Source organism: Sminthopsis crassicaudata, chromosome 1 (assembly GCF_048593235.1).
Source record: "Sminthopsis crassicaudata isolate SCR6 chromosome 1, ASM4859323v1, whole genome shotgun sequence".
NCBI classification, from domain to species: domain Eukaryota; kingdom Metazoa; phylum Chordata; class Mammalia; order Dasyuromorphia; family Dasyuridae; genus Sminthopsis; species Sminthopsis crassicaudata.
Genome location: NC_133617.1, coordinates 646,333,452 through 646,353,866, shown reverse-complemented (window position 1 = coordinate 646,353,866; position 20,415 = coordinate 646,333,452). Strand labels below are relative to the sequence as shown.

Below are 20,415 nucleotides of genomic sequence, written 5' to 3'. Positions count from 1 at the left end.
CTTTTGATTTCATTGAATGTGAATACCCTCACCATTGGTGCAAATACACTAATATATAATTTCCATGAGTTTTTGTAGCCAAACTAATTATCAACTTTCAGGTAATGAGGACTTCAGACTTGTCAAAGCCAGACGTCTATAACAGCTATGTAGTTCATCCTTAAGTGAAATTCAGATTTCTCGTTAGGAAAAAAAAAATCTAATAATGAAATTGCCCAAATATGGAAAGGACTATTTAAGGGGGCAGTTGGTTCTTTCTCATTGGAGGTCTTCAAGCAAATACTGATAACCATTTGTCCAGGGAATTAGAGAAGGGATTCTTTTGGTGATGTGTCTTGGATAACGGAACTGCCAAGATCCCTCAAAACTTTTGACATTCTGTGATTCAAAGCCTTTCTAGGTGGGTTCACCTGATGGAACTTTCACTTCCCTACCTTATCCATTCATAACCCACAGAGACTGCAATAAAATATACCCAAAGAGGTTATTAATGAAGGAACCAGAAACCCAGGAGAAACCACTCCTAAATCTCAGTGCCTTCCCTTCCCCCGATTTACCTTGCTTGTACATGGATATTTGCCCTTTGTCTCTCTATCGGATTATGAATTACTTGTATCGAGACTGAGAAACGAGAAAATCTGGGTGGAATAAGTTGTGAAGCTCGTGCTCTGAACTGGGAAAGATTCACTTCTTGGTATAGGGCAGAAGTGGAGTGGAAGAGTGGACGCTGTGTGATGTTGGGGAATGGAGCCAGGATTGGATTTAGCGGATCGAGCTCGATTTCGGACTCTGCTCTTTCCTCTCCTGTATGACCCAGACCAGGAGATGATGTCCTCTTCTGTAAAAGGAGGGGAGACGCACAAGGTCATCCCCGAGCTCCCTTCCAGGCCCAAATCCTGTGATGCTCTAAGTCTTAAGGAACAAGAAGCAAAAGAGGGTCCTGTAACTGGGTCCTTGGAGATGATCTAGTTTTTAAGTCATTTTACAGATTTATAAATGGAGGCACTGAAGTCCAATCAGGTACGCGTTTGAAGTGGAAGAGAAGCGATTTTCTCTCCAAATCCAAAACTCATCCCCATGCAAAATTTACCTCAAAATCCCTAGTGCCTAGTACCGTGGTCTGCACACCATAGGCGCTTAATTAATGTTTTTTGGATTGAATTACCCAAAGCAAAAGTTACTTTTCGGGAATGTAAATAGGGAGGGGGTGATTGTTGAATGTGAAGTTGGGGACATCAGAGGGGGGGTTGGAATGGTGGGAGAGGTAGGGTGGAAGGTCGATGGGGCTGGGGGCGCCTTTCCCTCTAGAATCGCGTTTCCTCTCATCTCAGGACTCTTGGCCCTTGGCGGACTCCGTCCCAGGCTCCCGGCTCGGAGCTCCGACGGTTGCGGCGGCGATAGCGGCGGCTGCGGCGGCGGCGCGGCTGAGGCACGGCCGTCCTGCTCCCCGAGCCGAGCGGCCGCGGCGGCCCGGTCACCTGCCGGCCCGGGGCAGGGCCTCGCGGAAGCGGAAGAGGGGTGTGGACGCGGCCAGGGCGGCGGCGGCTGCAGCAGCAGCAACAGCAGGAGGTAGACGACTGCGGAGAGCGGTAGGTGGCCGCAGGAGCTGCCGGAGAGGCTGCCCAGGCCGAGGGGACGCGGCCCCCGGTGCCCCCGGTGAGTGCGAGCTAGGCGACCGGGGAGGGGCGGGGACGAGCGGGAGATGGGGGAGGCTGCCTCTGCGCCTCCTCCCGCGCTCCCCCACCCCGCTTTGCCTCTGGGTCCCTGTTCTCTCTGCACCACCTGCCCTGTCTGCCCCCCGACTCTCCCCCCGCCGTCCTCTCTGCTCCCCAGTCCTCCTCCTGCCATCGTCCTCTCTGCTCCCCCACACAACCACCACCGTCCCAGCTGCCCCCCAACCCCCCCACTGCCCTTTGCTCCGCTCTGCAGTCCTCCCCCCGCCGTCCTCTCTGCGCCCCAATCCTCCCACTGCCCTTCTCTCCGCTCCGCAGTCCTCCCCCCGCCGTCCTCTCTGCGCCCCAATCCCCCCACTGCCCTGCTCTCCGCTCCGCAGTCCTCCCCCCGCCGTCCTCTCTGCGCCCCAATCCTCCCGGGCCCCTCCTGCCTTGTGTCCCTGCTGCCCCCTCAGTTCTCTCGGCTCCTCCTTCCTCCTCTGCCCCTCCCGCCCTCCCTGCCCCCCCAGTCTCCTGCCTGTTTTCTTTGCCCCCCGTTTTTCCTGGGCCTTTACTGACTTACTGCTGGTCTCCTCCTTTTCGGGCCCGCCAATCTTATTCCTTCTTTGCTTCCTTCAGGGCTTGACACATAGTAAGCACTTAAACGTTTATTTATGACCGAATCTGCCCTCTATTCCTCCTCTGCCTGAATCCTCTTCCTTTGCCTTCTTTTTCTTACCTCTGTCCCTGATTCCCATTCTTCTTGTTTCCTTTTTCATTTTCTTCTTCCTCTTTATTTCTTTTGTTCCTTCTTTATTTCTTTCCTAATCCTTCTAAGATTTTTTTTTATTTATTCTTCATCCACTGTTTCTATTCTTTTATTCTCCTGCCCCTCCTTTTCCTTTTATTCTTGTTCCTTTTCTCATTATGAGCAGCATTCTGATTCTTGATACTCTTTCTTTTAATGTATTCCCTTTTCTCCAGATTCCTCTTCTTTCTTCTGATTTTTAATGTTCTTGATCTCTAAATTTTTTTCCCTCATTCTTTTAAATTCTTCCCTTCTTTTTGCCTTATTCTCAGATTCCTTTAAGTCTTCCTGTAGCCTCAAACCTGGTTGGTTGTTTCTCCACCTGTCAAAGTAGCATCCTCTTGCTAGAATCATTTCTCATTCTCCACTTCATCACCCATTATTCTTTCTCTTTGCATGTGTGTGTGTGTGAGAGAGTGTGTATATTATGTCTCATTTCTTTTGCTAATCTGTCCTGGCAGTTACTTCCCAGGATAAAATTTTATGCCCATTTTCTTCCTTTTTGTACTTTTAGCTTCACACTACTTCTTTTTCCTCCAGCTCTTAGTTCCTTGTGTCCCTGAACCTGATGTTTGTTATTATGGTATCATTCCTGAAGAGAGGTGTAAAATTTTCGAAAGGCTTTCTTTTCCCTCTTCTTTATACATAATTTTTGAGTCTTAATTAAAATTTAAAAAGTTAATTGTCATCTGCTTGCCCTACCTCATTCTTAGAACACTATTGTCTAGGATTGATTGAGTCAAACTCTGGAATTGAAGATAGCAGTTGCTTATTAGTAATGGGACAGCCACTCTGAGTCTCAATTTCCTCATCTGTAAAGTGAATATAATTATACTTGGTCATCATCGGATCATGAGGACAGTGTCTTGTAAAGTACAGAGATATATAAAACGGTATTATTATTAGTGGCATAAAACCTCTCAAAGAAAAAATGTTTTTATAGATGTCATTTGGAAAGATGATTTTTTAAAAATTAATAAAGACATGATGGAAAGAGGATAGACTAGGTATTGGTCTGGGTTTGGTTTGGATTTAGTCACGTTAGTCCTTGGGGCTAAAAGTTGGACTATGAGCTCTTAGATTTTCTTATTCTATGGTTTAATTCAACTGCTTTGGTAGACCAGAAAATTGAGCACTTATAGCTTTTGAGTGACTTGTCTAAAGTAGTACAGATAATAAGTAGTAAAGCTGAATGATTCCTATTCCTTGAGTTCCATCATTGCTCTTGCCACCGCATCACATCTACTTCTCATGCCCTCTATAACTCTTCATTTATCCATTTATCTTGAATTTAATCTTATTCTTTGATATAAATCACAGCCAGAAGTTCTTGCTCATTAAACCTTGTCCTGAAGTTTCAGTTAACTTGTTAATTTTCCTTTCTGCTGTAATACACATACACATTTTCTCATTCTTTTTAGGGGCTGGTTTTCTTGAGTTTAACTACTTCTTGGGCAAAGTAAAACTGTCCCCATGATGCCTATAACTGAGATCTGTTTAATTTACCAAAAAGTAGTTGAAACATTTTGAAGACATTGCTTAAAATTGGATTTGCTCATGCTCTGAAAAATCGTCTGCAAAATTTTTCATGTTCCTCTCGTTCCTAATACCCTGATAAAAATGTATCTCTTAGTATACCACCATTGTGAAATGATAGACTCTCAGAGGTGGAAGGTAGTTTGCAGAACTATACCCTTGTTCCAGTACTCTGGTTAATAAAACTTAGTTTTATGTCTTACTAGCCATGTGAGCTTAGTCAGGTCACTTACCCTCTCTGAGCTTTAGCTTTATTATGTATAAAATGAGAAAATTGCTACTTTGATTACACTTTTTAAAATAGAATATTCATTAGTTTTATAAACTATAAAATGCCATTTACTATTGTTTTCAGGCTCTTTTCTTCAAACTGTGGCCTAAACTCTGCCAAATAATGATACCATAATAACAAACATTCAGATCTAGCTTTAGATTTTACAAACTTTTTGCATACATTATCATAATTTGTCCTTATAATACCACTGTCACATAGTATTATGAATTCAATTATTCTCATATTCATAGATGAAGATTCTGAAGTTTAAGAAGTTAAGTGACTTCCACAGGGTCACACAGCTAGCCAGTGCTTGAGGTGTTTAAAGTACTTAAGGAGCTGACCTCAGCTCAGGACTTGATCTACTCTACCAATCTGCCTCAGGTAAGGTTCACAGAAGTCATTGCAGTGACTTAGTATTCAAAATGTCCCGAATTGATATGAAGAAGAAACTGATTCAACTCTGGTAGTATGTTATTGAGTTTTGTTTAGAGTTTATATAGTAGGTAAGTCAATGTAAACTTTCTTACCTGAAATAAACATCTTAGTAGTAGACAATTTTAGTTTCTGGTTGGGTATAACAGACTGAACCAAACTATCTATTAATAATGCATTGGTAGACTGTCTCTGAAAGTAAGGGAAAGTACATTAAAAAAATTATCTTCAAAATGCTAATATAATTTTTGGACTGTTTATAATCATTTACTTAGCTATTGATACTTGAAAGAATCTTTTTTTAGCAATCAGTGATTAGACTTATGGGATGAATTGAATTATCAATCTTGAGAGTTTTAATATACGTGAAAGTAGATAAAAACAAATTGTAGGTAAATGGACAGCAGGTTCTCCTTCAAGACAAGTAAAGGAATTGACAAGAGTTTTTTTCATTTTGGGTCTTAAGGTAACAAGAAACAGTTTTAGGAGACAGTGTTTATTATAGGATGAATTTGTAAAAAGACCAGTATAGATCAGTTAATCTATTAAAAAGCATTTATCTGTGCCAAATGCTGTCCTAGGCACTGATGATATAAGTATGAGAGTAGAGAGCCCCTGCCCTCAAGAAGCTTATGTTCTACAGAGAAGTTAGTATGATATATATTAGTGTGTGCATGAATATATATATATATACACATAATCAATATACAATAATTTTAGGGTTCGTATGTGGGGGCTTGGTGATCTGAAGGGCAGTCAGGAAAAGTATCTAAAATTGGTGACACTTGGAGCTGAGCTTTTAATGCAGAATTATTGTAGCTTCTTAACATGCATTGAAGAGGATGAGCAAATTATGTCATGCAAAGATTGGCTTAGGAAAGGACAGTGAAAATCATGATCCTTGTATTAGAAATGAGATTATCAAAGATTTTGTGACATTTGTAGACTATGTGACATGAATGTCTTTGAGAAGAGAATTATGGATAAGGCAAATGCCAACAAAGCAATGAAATTAACTGTATCTTTTAACAGGCAGAAATCTGATTACCAATGTCAAAATCATTTTTCCAAATCATTTATGTGAATAGTCAATTATTTATTGACTTGTTAAAGAAAATATCAAAATCAGTATCAAAGTAGAAGGAAAAAAGAAAAGATATAGCCTATAATTGAGATTCAACAAAAATTAAAAGTTTTAAGGGGATACTTTAGGGTGCAGGAAATAAATGGTGAGCCTGCAAAGAATCCTTAGAAGAATTGGCCATAGAAGTAGGGAAAGAAGTCAGAGAAAGTTATGTCATGAGAACTCAGAGGGGAGAATAATGGGGCAGATGGTCATATACTATGGAAAGCTACAGAGATATCAAGAAGAGAACTGAGAAAAGACTTTGTAATTTAAATATTGGTTATCTATGAGAGAGCAGTTTAACTTGATAAGTGTTTTCATAAGCCAGATTGAAAAGGGGAGAGGTGATAGTGAGAAGTATGGTAATGAAGACAATGAATGTGGTTGTTGTTATTATTATTATTATTTTCTACAAGTATGGCTTTGAAAAGGAAATTTTTAGGATAAGAATTTGAAATAATGGCAGTTTTTGGAGATAGGAGAAGGGAGAAAACTGAAGGGGAATATAGTCCTGTATATATTTATTATAGTTGTATAATTGGGCAGAAGGTAGAGAAAAACATGTCAGTATATAATTTCCTAAACATTGGTGATTAGGAATTTCAGAGGAAATAATGAAACTTTTTGGCAAAATTACAAAATTTAGTGATCTGTTCTTGACTGAGGTTAAAATCTGTACAACTAGTATTTCCAAAGAACTTTTAACTACTACTTCATTCATTCTTGTGAGACATGATTTTTTGTTAAAACAATAATAGGTTTTCATGGAGAATTGTTATTGAAGATGGATCCATTTGGTCAGATATAGTATTAAAGAATGAAGAAAGAAAAAAATTCCTAATTAGTGCTAATTACAAGTAATTGTCACCTCAGCAAATTTGCTATTGGTAAGTTTTTACAAGTTAGATATTTACAGTTTTCAGTTAATTATTTTTGTACTCTTTCTTGATCAGAGTCATTTTTGATTAGGATTTTATTAAGATGAAGACAGAAAAAACAACTGAATGGGAAGACAAATGATACTGTGGAAATAAGCAGAAAGTAGGAAAAACAATACAGGGTGCCCGAAAAGTCTTAATGTAACATTAAGCTTTGATAATTTAAATATAAATGTTACAAACTTTAAAAATTTTTGAAAACTTAATTATTTTAATTTATTTAGTTTTTTGAAATTTTTAATAGTAGATTTAAAATATAAATTTTAACGAGACCAGGTTCCCCGTTATTATTGCATTGTGTATGAGACAAGTTTTGGATGTCATTTTCTTCCATTGGTAGAAGAAGTCCTCTTGTTTGACTATCGAAGTGAATCGTTCTTTCTCCTTTAGACTTTTTGTCTCAGCTTCTTCATCTTTAAATGAGATGAAGAAGGAAATGGCAAGCCACTTTTTTTACTCCCTCTCCCTCCCTTACACAAACCCAAATGGGGTTATGAAGAGTTGGATCAGACTGAAATTATTGAACAAAGTGAGGATTACAAATGTAGTCCTTTCAGTCCTTAAGCTGTAGCTGATTAAGGTTCTAAGTTCAAAAATCAACTAATGTAAAGCAAAGACAGTAGTTATATTGAATTTAAAAAAAAAATCAATATTTTAAATAATTAACATATGCAATATTTATTTGAGAAATTTGTACCATTTATACTTCTAGGATTACAATAGGTTAAAACTGCACTTAGAATTTTGGGATATCTTGTGGTATTTCCTTAGTTCTCTGCTTACTTTACATTGCCTCAGTTCATGTCTTTCTATTCATCCAATTTTTCTGTTTTTATTTTAAGTTGACTTTATCATTTTAAGATATTAGAAATTATGTATTTTAATCCAGATGTTGTGAGTTCACTGTCCTAGATGATAAAAATAACTATTGAAATGTTTACCTTTATATTCTATTTTTGATGGATATTTGTTGACCTTGTGCTAGTTTTATTTAAGAATTCATTTTTACCTATGTTGCTTTCCATTGTTTTATGAAGTATTATTACTTATAATCTTATGTTGTCCTCCTCCAATGTGTTTTACAAATGAATTTGTGTTCCAGAATAGTTGCCCTCAGGTGCCATGTCTCTATGCTTGGCAAGTATTTGCAAATGTAGCTTTTCTGGGTTCTTTTGGTCTGTCCATTATGGTGATTGCTTTGCATTCACTAAACTTTTTCCAGAAAGAACACTGATCAATACTTTATCTTTTTTCCATTTCCCATTATTTAGCAACTGACTGGGTTATGTTAAAAATGCTGAAATTGTACTTACTGTCTTCTCGTATTTATCTTTTCTTCTAATTAGCTGTTCGTTTTTTGATCTGAGGAGAATTTGTTGTGAAATATGGTTCTTTGAAAAATCAAAAGGAAAAGATCTAGTCATTAAGAAGAGGTCAAATAATTTGTAAATATTTGCGCTAATTTCGAAGAGTTAAACTGTAATTTTTTGTGTTGTAGTAATTTACATGTTTATGAAGTGAATCATCCCATTACAGTATAGTGACCTGATAGCAATCTTATGAAATGTTGAAATGCCAGTTGTGTGCCTACTAGTTAAATAAAAGTTTGAATTATAAGCTCACCGTTTAATTTACAAATTAGTATGTTGGAGTCATAAGAGCTAATGAAAGTATTTTATGAATGCTACTTCTGCTTGACTTGCTTAAGATGAGCTTATAGCAGTGTATTAAGTTCTGGTTGCTGCCTAGAATGTGTAATAGTTTCTGTTTAGGCACTGGCCACGCCTAATAGATGTTAGCTGTGTGGAGAGACTTTCCAAATTTGCCTGTTATATGTTTGCTCTTTTAATCTCATTTAGAGCTGGTGGAGGACAACTGTTTCTTCTCATACACCCAAATTAGAAGGATTATGCTGTGCTATATTCAGCTAACCAGGTAATTTTTCTGTGTGCCATTTTTTCCTCCTCTTTCTTTTCTTTTTTATTAAATTTTGGTCAGTTTAAAACCTTTCTTGTTTCCATGCTATTTGAGCCAAATAGAAAGTGATACATGAATGCTATTCACTGTTTTGTGGGGTTTCTCACCTTAGTGATAACAAACATTTGCTTTTCTATAGACATTCAATTCAATCCAATTCAATAAGAATCAGAATGGATTAATTTCACTGAGAAGGCTAAGTTCTTCATTAATTTTATTTACCTGTAATTTTGCTGATTTGAATGTCCTCCTATTCCTGATGATAGTGAATTTAAGAATAGAAATTAAATTAATGTTATATTTAGTTGTTAGGAATATTATTAGATATTTAAATGTAGAGAGAAGTCAGCTATCAATCCCACCCCCACACATTTGAAAGTAATTGAAACTGTTCTTTGAAAGAACTTTCTGAAGCCTGATTTTAACATAAAAGTGAATAAGAATATTTAAAAAATTAATATGCTTAAATTGTTTTTACAACTCTTTGGTATTGATGCTATCTTGTACATAAATTTGTGTTCAATTAATGATAATACAGAGCAGTTTCAGAACTGATTTTAATCAGATCAGCATATATTTTAGCCTTTCTTATATAAGGGTAGTAAAACTGATGCTTGTTTTTTGAAGGATTAGACACTGTTATTATTTTTAGAATGAGCATAAATGTGATGCTCCTCTTAGTTTCCAGTATTTTACTAATAGTTTTAAAAATTTGATTGGTTGAGAAGATTTTCATTCATATCATTTGTATTTTTTGGCTTCATCATTATTTATATTTTAAATCAGAGTGCATTTTTATAAAAGAATCATTTGCTGTCCATCTAGAATAGTTGCTAGCTTTGAAATTAATTGGCACAGGCCTGCAGATACATATTATATAGTTCTTCATTTGATAATATCTTCAAGTGTGTCAGCTAGAAATATAATTGTAGAATTCCAGCCCAAGACTCTCTCTTCACATAAATATTGTATTCCACACAAAACTCTTGAGATTATTTACTTATATGCCAAGAATTTAATTTTGTAAGTTGTATCTATGAGTTGTCTTAATTTATTTAATTTGGTACCATGCTTCAAATAGAAGCATCTAATTTCCAGGTCAACCAACATAGTAATAAAGCTAAATATAAAAAAAAAAAAAAAAAAGAAAAAATTAATAGGAGCTTTCCGGTATTGATTTTTTTACCTATTTCCTTTCCTTTTTATCATTTTTCATTATTACTCCTATGAATCTAAATCTAAATTTCTCTTAATTTGAAAGGAAAAGTTTTAAGCAATTGTCTTAAAATAGTTTAATTATTAAAATTTTAAAATAATTTTATACTTATCAGATAGATCAGCATGGTGTAAAAATTAGAGAATTGACTTCAGAGTCAGGGAGATGTGGGTTCCGACTGAGTGACCTTGGGCAAGTAATTTGTTTCCAGTTGTCACACAAATATTATGAATGCAAAACAGTTTCTGATCTGTGTTGATAGGTTTCCTATGCCAGTGAAATTACAACCCTTGCTCATACTCAACCCAGCTCCTTGAAAAAAAATGCTGATCAAATAAAAATTGTTTACTGCCTTTTTCCTCCTGCTTAGTGGCAAAGTTAGGAGATATTGATCCTATTTGTATTTATTTTTCAAAAGAAAGATTAAATAATAAATATAGAAAGATTTTGATGAATAGTAGAGCAGAAATACTATTCTACTTTTTTTCACATATAATCTGTTTTCTTTTTTCTCCTTTAGGATCACCTTTCCTTGTTGACTAGTAGTCATAAAATTTTACAATGGGTCTACGGATTCACTTTGTTGTTGACCCACATGGTTGGTGCTGCATGGGTTTGATTGTCTTTGTCTGGTTATACAATATTGTCATAATTCCCAAAATTGTCCTCTTTCCTCACTATGAAGAAGGACATATCCCAGGCATATTAATAATATGTAAGTTTACATGTCTTTTTTTTTTTTTTTTGCCTTTATATAACAATCTTTTTCTCCATATAAATGCTTTTGGTTAATAATGCCTTTGTGATTGCCCTACTGATAGTATCAGATTTTTAGCATGATGTAAGAGTTAGAAGTCTGGATTCAAAGGTAGGAAAAAATGATTTCAAATGCCACCTTGTACACTTGTAGACTGGGTGATTCTAGGCAAGTCATTTAATTTCTCCAGGCTTCATTTTCCCTATTTGTAAAACAAGGGGATAGAGGCAGGGATAAACTTTTGTTCCCTTCCTTCTCTCAATCTTTGATTCTAATCTTAATAAATTTCAATACATTAATTAGATTTTAATTTAATTGCTTTAAATTAAGATGTCAGAGGGAAACATCACTAGAAAAAAGAACTGAGTGATACACCACTACTCATGATGGCATTAGGCAAAATTTTATTTCTTTGAGTAGGCTTTGTTTTCTTTAAAAATGAGAGAATTGGGGCTGCTCAGTGGCACAGGTCCATCAGCCCTAAAGTCAGGAGGACCTGAGTTCAAATCTGGCCTCAGATAGTAACACTTTTTAGCTATGTGTCCCTAGGCAAATCACTTAACCCCAATTGCCTCAGGAGAGAGAAGATTGAATTAGATCTCTAAAGTCCTTTTTTAGCTTCAACATTCTTTTATTATAATAATATTGAGATTGGATAGACTTTGGAATAGCTTGTGTAAGTTTGGGAGTCTGCATAGAAGCTTTGTTCATGACAAAAGAGTAAACAGAATCCTTTGAATTATAGAATGTTTTAAAAGAAATATGATTTTTATTATTTTGCATTCATATATATTATAATAGTGATAAATATGAACACATTTACATAGTACCAGATTTGCTAAGTGTTTGAAGCAGGGACTCAAAAACAAGTCTTCTTCCTTTGATATCTTTTTGCTAGGGGATGTATTTTGACTTTCAGTGAATACTTAAAAAGTTTGTTTTGTAATATTTTAAAGATTTCCCTTTTCATTATTATTTAGATTATTTATTTGTTCTAGTATATCAAATTTCTTAGGTTAAATTTTACTTAGGTGAAATTAGGAGTGTTTTTGCTTATGAAGTTTTCCCCAATGGATGGATGGATAGCTGGATAATTTATATAAATTCTTTTTACTCATTAAATGGTGCTACATTCTGTGAATGTTCATTGGAGCTCTGTGGTTTGTATTCTTTGTTTTTCATATACTTGAGTTCTGGGATTATCATTTTCTTATTTTCCTTTATCTTTTTTTCTATTTGGAGATAAGTTGGTGACAGAATTATTTTGGAAGACCTGAGTTTGAATCTAGACAGTTACTAACCATATAATCTTGGGAAAGCCACATAAGTTCTCTACCTCAGTTCCATCATGTAAAAAATGAGGAAACTGGACTCACTTGGTCTATCAACCAAATCTCAAAATCTTTGAGCTTTCTTTCTTTTTTGCTTTTTTTGTATCATATTGTGCTCTATTATCTAGTAGTTTCAAAATAAACCTATTAGTTTTATGTGATTGGCTTGCTGATTCACCTACTTATATTATTATTTGTGGAAATGGGAAATGTATACAAACTTGCCTGATTTTGATAAAGAGTATTTACAGAAGCTACAAAGAACAATTAATAACAGAAAGACAAATCTACGTCATGAAAGATGGAGAAATTTAAAATCTAACCTGTATCTATAGCACATTTCTAGCACCAGAGGAAACAAGCTGTTGTAAATATTTCTAATTTTTAAAATTTTTTTAGCAGCTAGAGTAATCTCGTAGGCACTGATACACAAACATTGTTGGAAAGATTTTTTTCATATATTTATTTATCAAATGCCACTGTGTTGGTAATACTTTCTATTGAGATATTTGGTTTTGTGAAACTTTATTTTATTCTTATAATAGATTTTCTGAATCTGTCATTTTACATTTCATTGTCAATTATAGCCTCCTATGTATGTCTTTGGAAAATTTATAGGTTCTGAATTTCTCTACTTTTATGTAAAATCATATAGAATGCTATTATTTGAGGGGCTTGTAAAGATAATTTAATACAGCCCCTTCATCCATCTCATAAAATATATATATGTAGTGACAAGTTACTCTTTTCAGATAAGCAAGACATACTTTTTTTTATTATCCACACTATTTGTTTTAAGTTTGTATTATAATATATTTTTGCTACAAGTACTAGTATCTAAATTCTTGTCCCTCCCCCCAAAAAATTTGTTAATAAGATTATGAATCCCATCTCGGCTATGGTTTGGATTGGTACTGTACATGTTAATAGACAAGGAAGATTTGAGGAGGGAGAACTTAACCTGGGATCGGATGATCAGAAAAGGGTTCCTGGAGCAGGCAGTACTGAAGTGCTTATAGGATAGGTGAGGAATTTATAGGCATTTTTAGGGGAAGAAAGCTTCCAGGCTGGTAGAAGAGGCACAATAAGTAAGCCAATTTGTCTGGAGTAGATAGGTTATATTGATGTCAAATTGAAGATTACCTCTAAAGTCAGGGTAGGGAATGTGGATGTTGTACACTAGGAAATGGAAAACTATTGGAAATCTTTGAACAAGATTTGAAATGATCTGAATCATATGCTGGATTGGAGTAGGGAAGATTCTAGAAATAGAGAGATTCACATTAAGCTTTGGTTATAGTGAGGCATGAGATGATAAGAAATATATTTGAGACTGGGTAATGTGGATTAACCCTATATACTGTTAACATGAATTGGTCACCAAATAAAACTTGTATCGATATGTCTTTTTGGACTGATATGTCTTTACTTCATTTTCATAATATATCCTAAAGTACATTTTTGACAATGTAAATATAGTTAGTAATAAAGTAAGTGGTTGTCTGTTTTTTTTTTTTTTTTTCAGTCTTCTATGGTATTGCCATGTTTTGTTTGGTGGCCTTGGTGAGAGCCTCAATAACTGATCCAGGAAGACTTCCTGAAAATCCAAAGATTCCACATGGAGGTATTCTATTCTTCAGAAATATTGTACTTAATTCCTAGCTGATCAACTTTTTATGATGTTCTTATTTTTATTTAACATGTGATCTTGATTTTTTTTTTATGTCTTTATGGCATAATCTTTTCAACCGTTCCTCTTTCCTCCCAGGCTTTAGTCTTCTGAAAAAAATAGAATTAAGCAAAAACTTTTATCTGCGATAAGGACCACATCTGACAATGTATACAATATTATTATGGTATTTTAATCTGGTAGTTCTCTATCTTTTTAACCAAAAGGGGAAGGTATATTTCACCATTTGTTCTCTACAACTATCATTGTTTTTCTAGTTACTCCATTTCTAGTTATTCCATTTGCCTTTTTATCTTTTTTTTTTTTTTCAGTTACTTTGTTGTCAGTGTTGATACTATCCTTGGTTTGGCTTATCTCACTCTGCACACAGTATCTTGCTTTTTTTTCCTCCCTGAATTACTCATATGTTTAATATTTTGCTTCATACTTTATATATGCTATAATTTTCAGCTGTCCTTCAGTAGATGGACACCAATTTTACTTCTGTTTTTTTTTTTTTTTTGCTACCGCGAGAATATTTTGCTGTATATAAAACCTTTGTTTCTGTATTTCCCCTCTGTAATCTTTTCCTAGTTGTGGAATCAATGAGTCAAAGGGCATGAGTATTTTGGTGATATTTCTTACATAATTTCACATTTGCATTCAGACTTGTTTAGATCACTTCATAACTCCACCAAGGTGTATATTTTTATCTTGCAATATTACTTTTTGCTATCTTTGCTTGTGTATGTGATATCAGATAAAACTTTTAAGTTGTGTTAGTATATAATTCTCTTATTAATAGTGATTTAGAGTCTCTTTACATGTGTTCCTTTATAGTTTGCAATCCTTTATAAAATTATTCATTTTCTTTGGTCACTTGTCTATTAGAATGCCTCTTGGTGTTACTTTTTTTCCCCCCTGAGGCAATTGGGGTTAAGTGACTTGCCCAGGGTCACACAGCTAGGAAGTGTTAAGTGGCTGAAATTAGATTTGAACTCAGATCCTCCTGACTTCAGGCTGGTGCTCTATCCACTGCGCCACCTAGCTGCCCCAGTGTTACTTATTTTTTGAAAGTTCCTTACTTATCTTGTATTTAGTAATATTTGCTGAAAATATTCCCCCACTTTATCATTTCTTTTCTGATTTTATTGCCTCTATATGTACAAAAGTGTTTAACTTTTGTAGCTAGAAATATCATTTTTCATGAACTCTTCTGCCACTTGTTTCTTTAAGAATTCATCCTTTAGCTGTAATTTTAAAAATTACTTAATTTCATTCTCTTCTAACTTGCTTTATGATATAATTTTTGTATTAGGGTCATATTTGCATTTTGAACTTATTGTATTGTAAGATGTTGATCTAATTAATTTCTAATGAACTAATTTCCAGTTTTCCTAACAATTGTTGTCAAAAAGAGAATTCTTCCTTGATTAACATGTTTTTGGAATTGTGAAACACTGTGTTACTTTTTTCAGTTGCTTCTGCTTCTTACCTAGATTATTAGGATTTTAAATTAATCAGTGAATCAATGAACAAGCATTCATTAAGCATCTGTTATGTGCCAAGTACATTATTGGGCTTTAGGAAATATATTTTAAAAAATTAAACAGTCCTTGCCCTCAAGGATTTTATGTTCTTTAGGAAGATATAACACGTACATAAACATATGCAACAGAAACCTATAAATGCAAGATATTTTCAGATGGAGGAAGAATGTAATAACATCTTGGAATTAAAAAAACATTTAATATAAAGATTGAAGCTTGACCTGATCTTTGAAGGGAGACTAGGGCTTCTTGGAGGTAGTCAGGAAGAAAAGTGTATTATAGGCTTGTCTTTACAAAGACTAGCCTTTCTGATACTGGTTGCACTCTTACTCACATCTCCTGAGAAACTGGTTGTAGTGGGTGAATTGGAATATTCCTTGTTCCCTTCTAGGCTTTTCCCTTTGCTGTCATCACTCAATAATCTCTCCTTTGAACTTTTATGTATAAATCTATCTTCAATGTCTGCCCCTCCTACTGGGGGATTTCAGTGTATATATTGATAGCCTCTCAAACACCCTAACCTCCCAATTCCTTCATTGTTTTTCATGATTTACCCTGCCATTGCACTATAGTTACACACAGACATTATCCTTTCTTCCTTCTTGCCATCACAAGTTTTATACGTCTATGTTTATGACTCTGAAATTCATTTACCTGGTACTAATCTGTTGTCATTTCACCTTTTCCTTTGCCTTTTAACTCTGAACCCTATTTTTGTCCTCTGTGTAACCTCTAATCACTCCACCCCAGTTCTTTCCCAGGCTATCACCCTTAGCTCTCTTTGTATTCTCTTCCCTTCTCTATCTTAAAATGTTGTTGAACCAGTTTATCTTTATACTGTCTACTTCTCTGAATCCCTTGCTGCTTTATCCTATCTTGTCTTGCCAAATCATAGCCTTGGTGGACTCCCACTGTCTTTTGGTTTTTTCCTATGTGTGTGCTGCTAATCACAAAACTAAGCTGATAGTATCCCTTACAAATTTATAGGACATGATTTCAACCAGAGTCAAGTCCTCACTGCAGCAGGACAATGCTTTTATTCTTCCCTCATTGATTTACTGACCTGCTTACCACAGTTGTTTTTCCAAATCTTTTCATCTCTTCTCATGCATCCCATAGCATCTTCCTAACCTGACACTCTTAATTGACAGTCTTGCCTCATATTTTGCTGAAAATTAAGACCATTTTTAGAGAGCACCTTCTTTTCCCCTGTTCTACATGAACATAGTTGAGGAATTTCTTTAACTAAAAACTCAAAGTTAGATGTGGTGGTGTATGCCTATAACTCCTGCTTCTCAGGTAAATGAGACAACTGAGCCTTATTTAAATTAGATAATATATATAAAGTGCTATAAAAATGCTAGATTTTAATATATTACAAGTTTATGTTCTTATTTATCATATAGATGAACTAGCTAAGATCTTTTGGTTATAATTACTAATATTTTTATCATTTATATATGGATATTAAAGAAATCATCCAAGATTGAAGCATTTTATTTTAGCCAGTCAGTCTCCATTTTGCTGACTAATGAGTGATTGAAAACACTTCACTAGTGGTGGTTGAAAACATTTGAGATTTAATTTAAATCTTATGTTCAAAAATACTCAGTTTGAATTTTAGAAGTGATCTATTATCTGTATCTCAGTTTATCCAGGAATTTTTGCTACAAAATTTTTAGCAGAATTATTTCTATAGGGGAGAAAAAAAAATATATATATACATATATATATATACACACACATTTTTTTAATATTGTCACAGAACTCTATGATAATAATCTATTCTTGGAAAAATAGAAAAACTTATAGAAGAGGTTCTTGACTTTGTGTTTGCTTTTATTGTCATTCAATCAGCTTGATCTGTATACATGCAGATATTAGTTACTAATTCAGAAAATTCTAAAGTACCTGATTGATAGACTAGATACCTATTATGGATTTTTTCAAAAGTTTCAGATTTTATTAATGACAGACTAAAGAGAAGTAATGTTGAAACATGCATATGTACTTTTGGCCTAGAGTGATGAAGTATGATTGCAAAGTGAAGTATTTACTGTCAAACTTGGCCATTTTTTGGTTTGGCCAGGTTGTTTTGTCTTGCTTACTTACATATCTTGGTTACAACAGAGGATTATATTTGTTGGAAGAAGGAGGAATCAGTGGGTGCTAATGCTAACATAAGAAAAGGCACAAGTACATTTTTTTGCCATGAAAAACGGGAAGAAATGATATTTAAATATATAAGATAGGTTAAAGTGGGAAATGATATTCATGACTTTTTGAAGTTCTGGTTTTTTATTCCAATCTCTATATCCCCAAATCACCCTTTGCTACATAAGGGTCTTGATAGATGGAATTTTTTCCTCATAGCTACATATATATGTTAGGGGACCTCAGTGAAAAATTATTTTTTACCTTCTACAGCAGTGATTTTTTAATAGAGTTTAATGTTTTTTATAATGTCTTGAATAACTACTAGGAGGATTATTAAGTAATTAACTTTTAGTTCAAGCAAAGAAACATCCTGTCTGTTTAGGTATTTATGATACAGACCACAAAATTATAAGCTTTAATATACCAATGCACATTGCATAGTAGATTAACTGCTGGATTTGGAATCAGGAAACTCTCGGTTCAAATTCTGTCTTAGACAGCTAATAACTTTGTACCCCAGGATAATTCATTTAACTTCTTAGCCTCATTTTCCTTATCTATATGAATCACATACTTGACATGGTTGTTGTAAAGATCTGAGTTAACATGTAAAAACCCTTTGCCCACTTTCTGTTACATTAATGCTTATTGTTGTCATTATTAGTAATTGTACCATTGATGATAAAATTTAACATTTAGACATTTTAGAGAATTAGCTAAAGTTTTTTAAAATGATGTATTTGTGACTAATTTTAAGGAGACATAAATGAGTCTCAATCTTATGTTATTAATTTTAATTATTTAAAGTTGAGCTTTTCTATTGTGTCATGTAATGTAACTTTTTTATTAACATAGGAACTGATAGGAACTATGAATTTAATTATTAGTTAAAATAAACATTTAAAATTTCATATAAAAGTAGAGAGTTTTTCACTCTTGGTACTGATAAAAAAGCAGACTCCAATGAGGGATACATTGTATCTACATTGTTTATGTCTTCTTCAGATACATCTCTAGCAGAATATATATAGTATTAGAGAGGTTTGGAGAGACTTACATCAACTGATGCTGAGTGAAATGAATAGAACCAGAAGATCGCTGTACACTTCAATGTTGTATGAAGAGGTATTCTGATGGAAGTGGATATCTTCAACATAAAGAAGATCCAACTCACTTCCAGTTGATCAATGACAGAAACAACTACACCCAGAGAAGGAACACTGGGAATTGAATGTAAACTGGTAGCACTACTGTCTTTCTATCCAGGTTACTTATACCTTCGGAATCCAATACTTAACGTGCAACAAGAAAATTGGATTTACACACATATATTGTATCTAGGTTATATTGTAACACATGTAAAATGTATAGGATTGCCTGTCATCTAGGGGAGGGAGTAGAGGGAAGGAGGGGATAATTTGGAAAAATGAATACAAGGGATAATGTTATTTTAAAAAATTACTCATGCATATGCATGCATACAAAAAATTTATAATTATAAAATAAAAAAATAATAAAAAATAAAAACTAGGGCAAAAATTAAACTAAAAAAAATATATATAGTATTCAATGCTTCTTGTTTATTAACAATTTTGGAAGCTAAAATAAGTTATATTTTAACATAATTAGTTACTATGAAGTCAGTTTCTTCCTGAAATGAAGGACCATCAATAAAAAAAAACTAATAATATTTTCCCCAATTACATATGAAGACAATTTCCATCATTCATTTTAAAATATTTTGAACTTCAAATTTTTCTCTTTTCCCTTCCTAAGACTGCAACCCTTCTTTTTAACTGGTCTTTACATGGTATATACTATGAATAAGAATCATGGAATACTGTAGTATCAAGAACCGAAATTGAGTAACCCTAATAAAAAAGGGGTAGGCTTATGTTGGCACTAGTAAGCTGTAACACTATGTAACGAATGAGGAGAACTATTATAAAGATTTCATCAGAAAAATGTTCAACATAACTAGAAAATATAAAGTGAGTTGATCATATAGCTGACATCCCTAACTTCCATCTAGGTTGATTCCTTCAAATGCTAGTGTTTTCTAGTTTTTATTTTTCTTGCATTTTGTGTGTACTTATATAGGTATATATTGTCTCTTCTGATAGAATTTAAGTTTCTGTCTCACTTTTTCCCCCCCTGAGGCAATTGGGGTTAAGTGACTTGCCTAGGGTCTTACAGCTAGGAAGTGTTAAGTGTCTGAAATCAGATTTGAACTCAGGTCCTCCTGACTTCAGGGCTGGTGCTCTATCCACTGCGCCACCTAGCTGCCTCTTTTAAAAGATATTCTTAACATAATGCCTGGGACATGGTAGATTTTTAATGAATACTTGCTGATTATTTGCTAAACAAATAACTTTAACTTTGTTTTATTGATATTTACACAGTATAAAGTACACAAAGAAGGCCCCTATCATATTCCTCATATCTTCTCTGTCACATTAGTGGGAAGATATGGATGAGAAAAGTTTCACAGCATAAGCAATCTTTTTTTCAAAGGAATATGAATATGATTGCGATCACAGATTTACTGGATTATTGGAGAATCAAATCTATTAATGATGTTAAAAGATTGACTTCCTTTTACTTTGATTCTTTGTGAAGAACTTTGTAGTCTTACTTATTAAGAAAATAGCAGTTGTAAGCATAATTATTATTAATTTCTTGAAGATTTTTGGTGGGTAGAAAGAAGTTGTTCACTTTTATTAATGTTGGTATCTTTTTAATCTCTTATGGCTAATGTGACTAGATAAAATTTAGTTGGCTTTGTTCTTTGACTCTTGTTCTGTCCCCTGAGCTAAAAAAAAAAAAAAAAAAAAAAAAAAAAAAGTGAGAATTAAAAGAATAGAGATAATGGTGAATAAAATTTCAAAATACAATATTCATTAGAATAAATGACACTTTTATCTCACATTTTCATAATGATGCTTTGCATCTATATATCATCTTGTATTAAAGATTGATATGTGAAGTG

At 34.2% G+C, this 20,415-nt stretch overlaps 1 protein-coding gene across 1 annotated transcript in view; it reads left to right on the top strand.

Annotated features, from left to right (window-relative positions):
• Positions 1–1,361: 1,361 nt before the first annotated feature.
• Positions 1,362–20,415, top strand: part of ZDHHC21 (zDHHC palmitoyltransferase 21) — a 62,044-nt gene continuing 42,990 nt past the window's right edge. The window contains exons 1-6 of the mRNA XM_074282923.1: positions 1,362–1,656; positions 4,522–4,654; positions 6,590–6,718; positions 8,629–8,704; positions 10,483–10,677; positions 13,576–13,674. Of these exons, the coding sequence (XP_074139024.1) occupies positions 10,524–10,677; positions 13,576–13,674 (253 nt within the window). The 5' untranslated portion in view covers positions 1,362–1,656; positions 4,522–4,654; positions 6,590–6,718; positions 8,629–8,704; positions 10,483–10,523. The remainder of the gene's footprint in view (positions 1,657–4,521; positions 4,655–6,589; positions 6,719–8,628; positions 8,705–10,482; positions 10,678–13,575; positions 13,675–20,415) is intronic.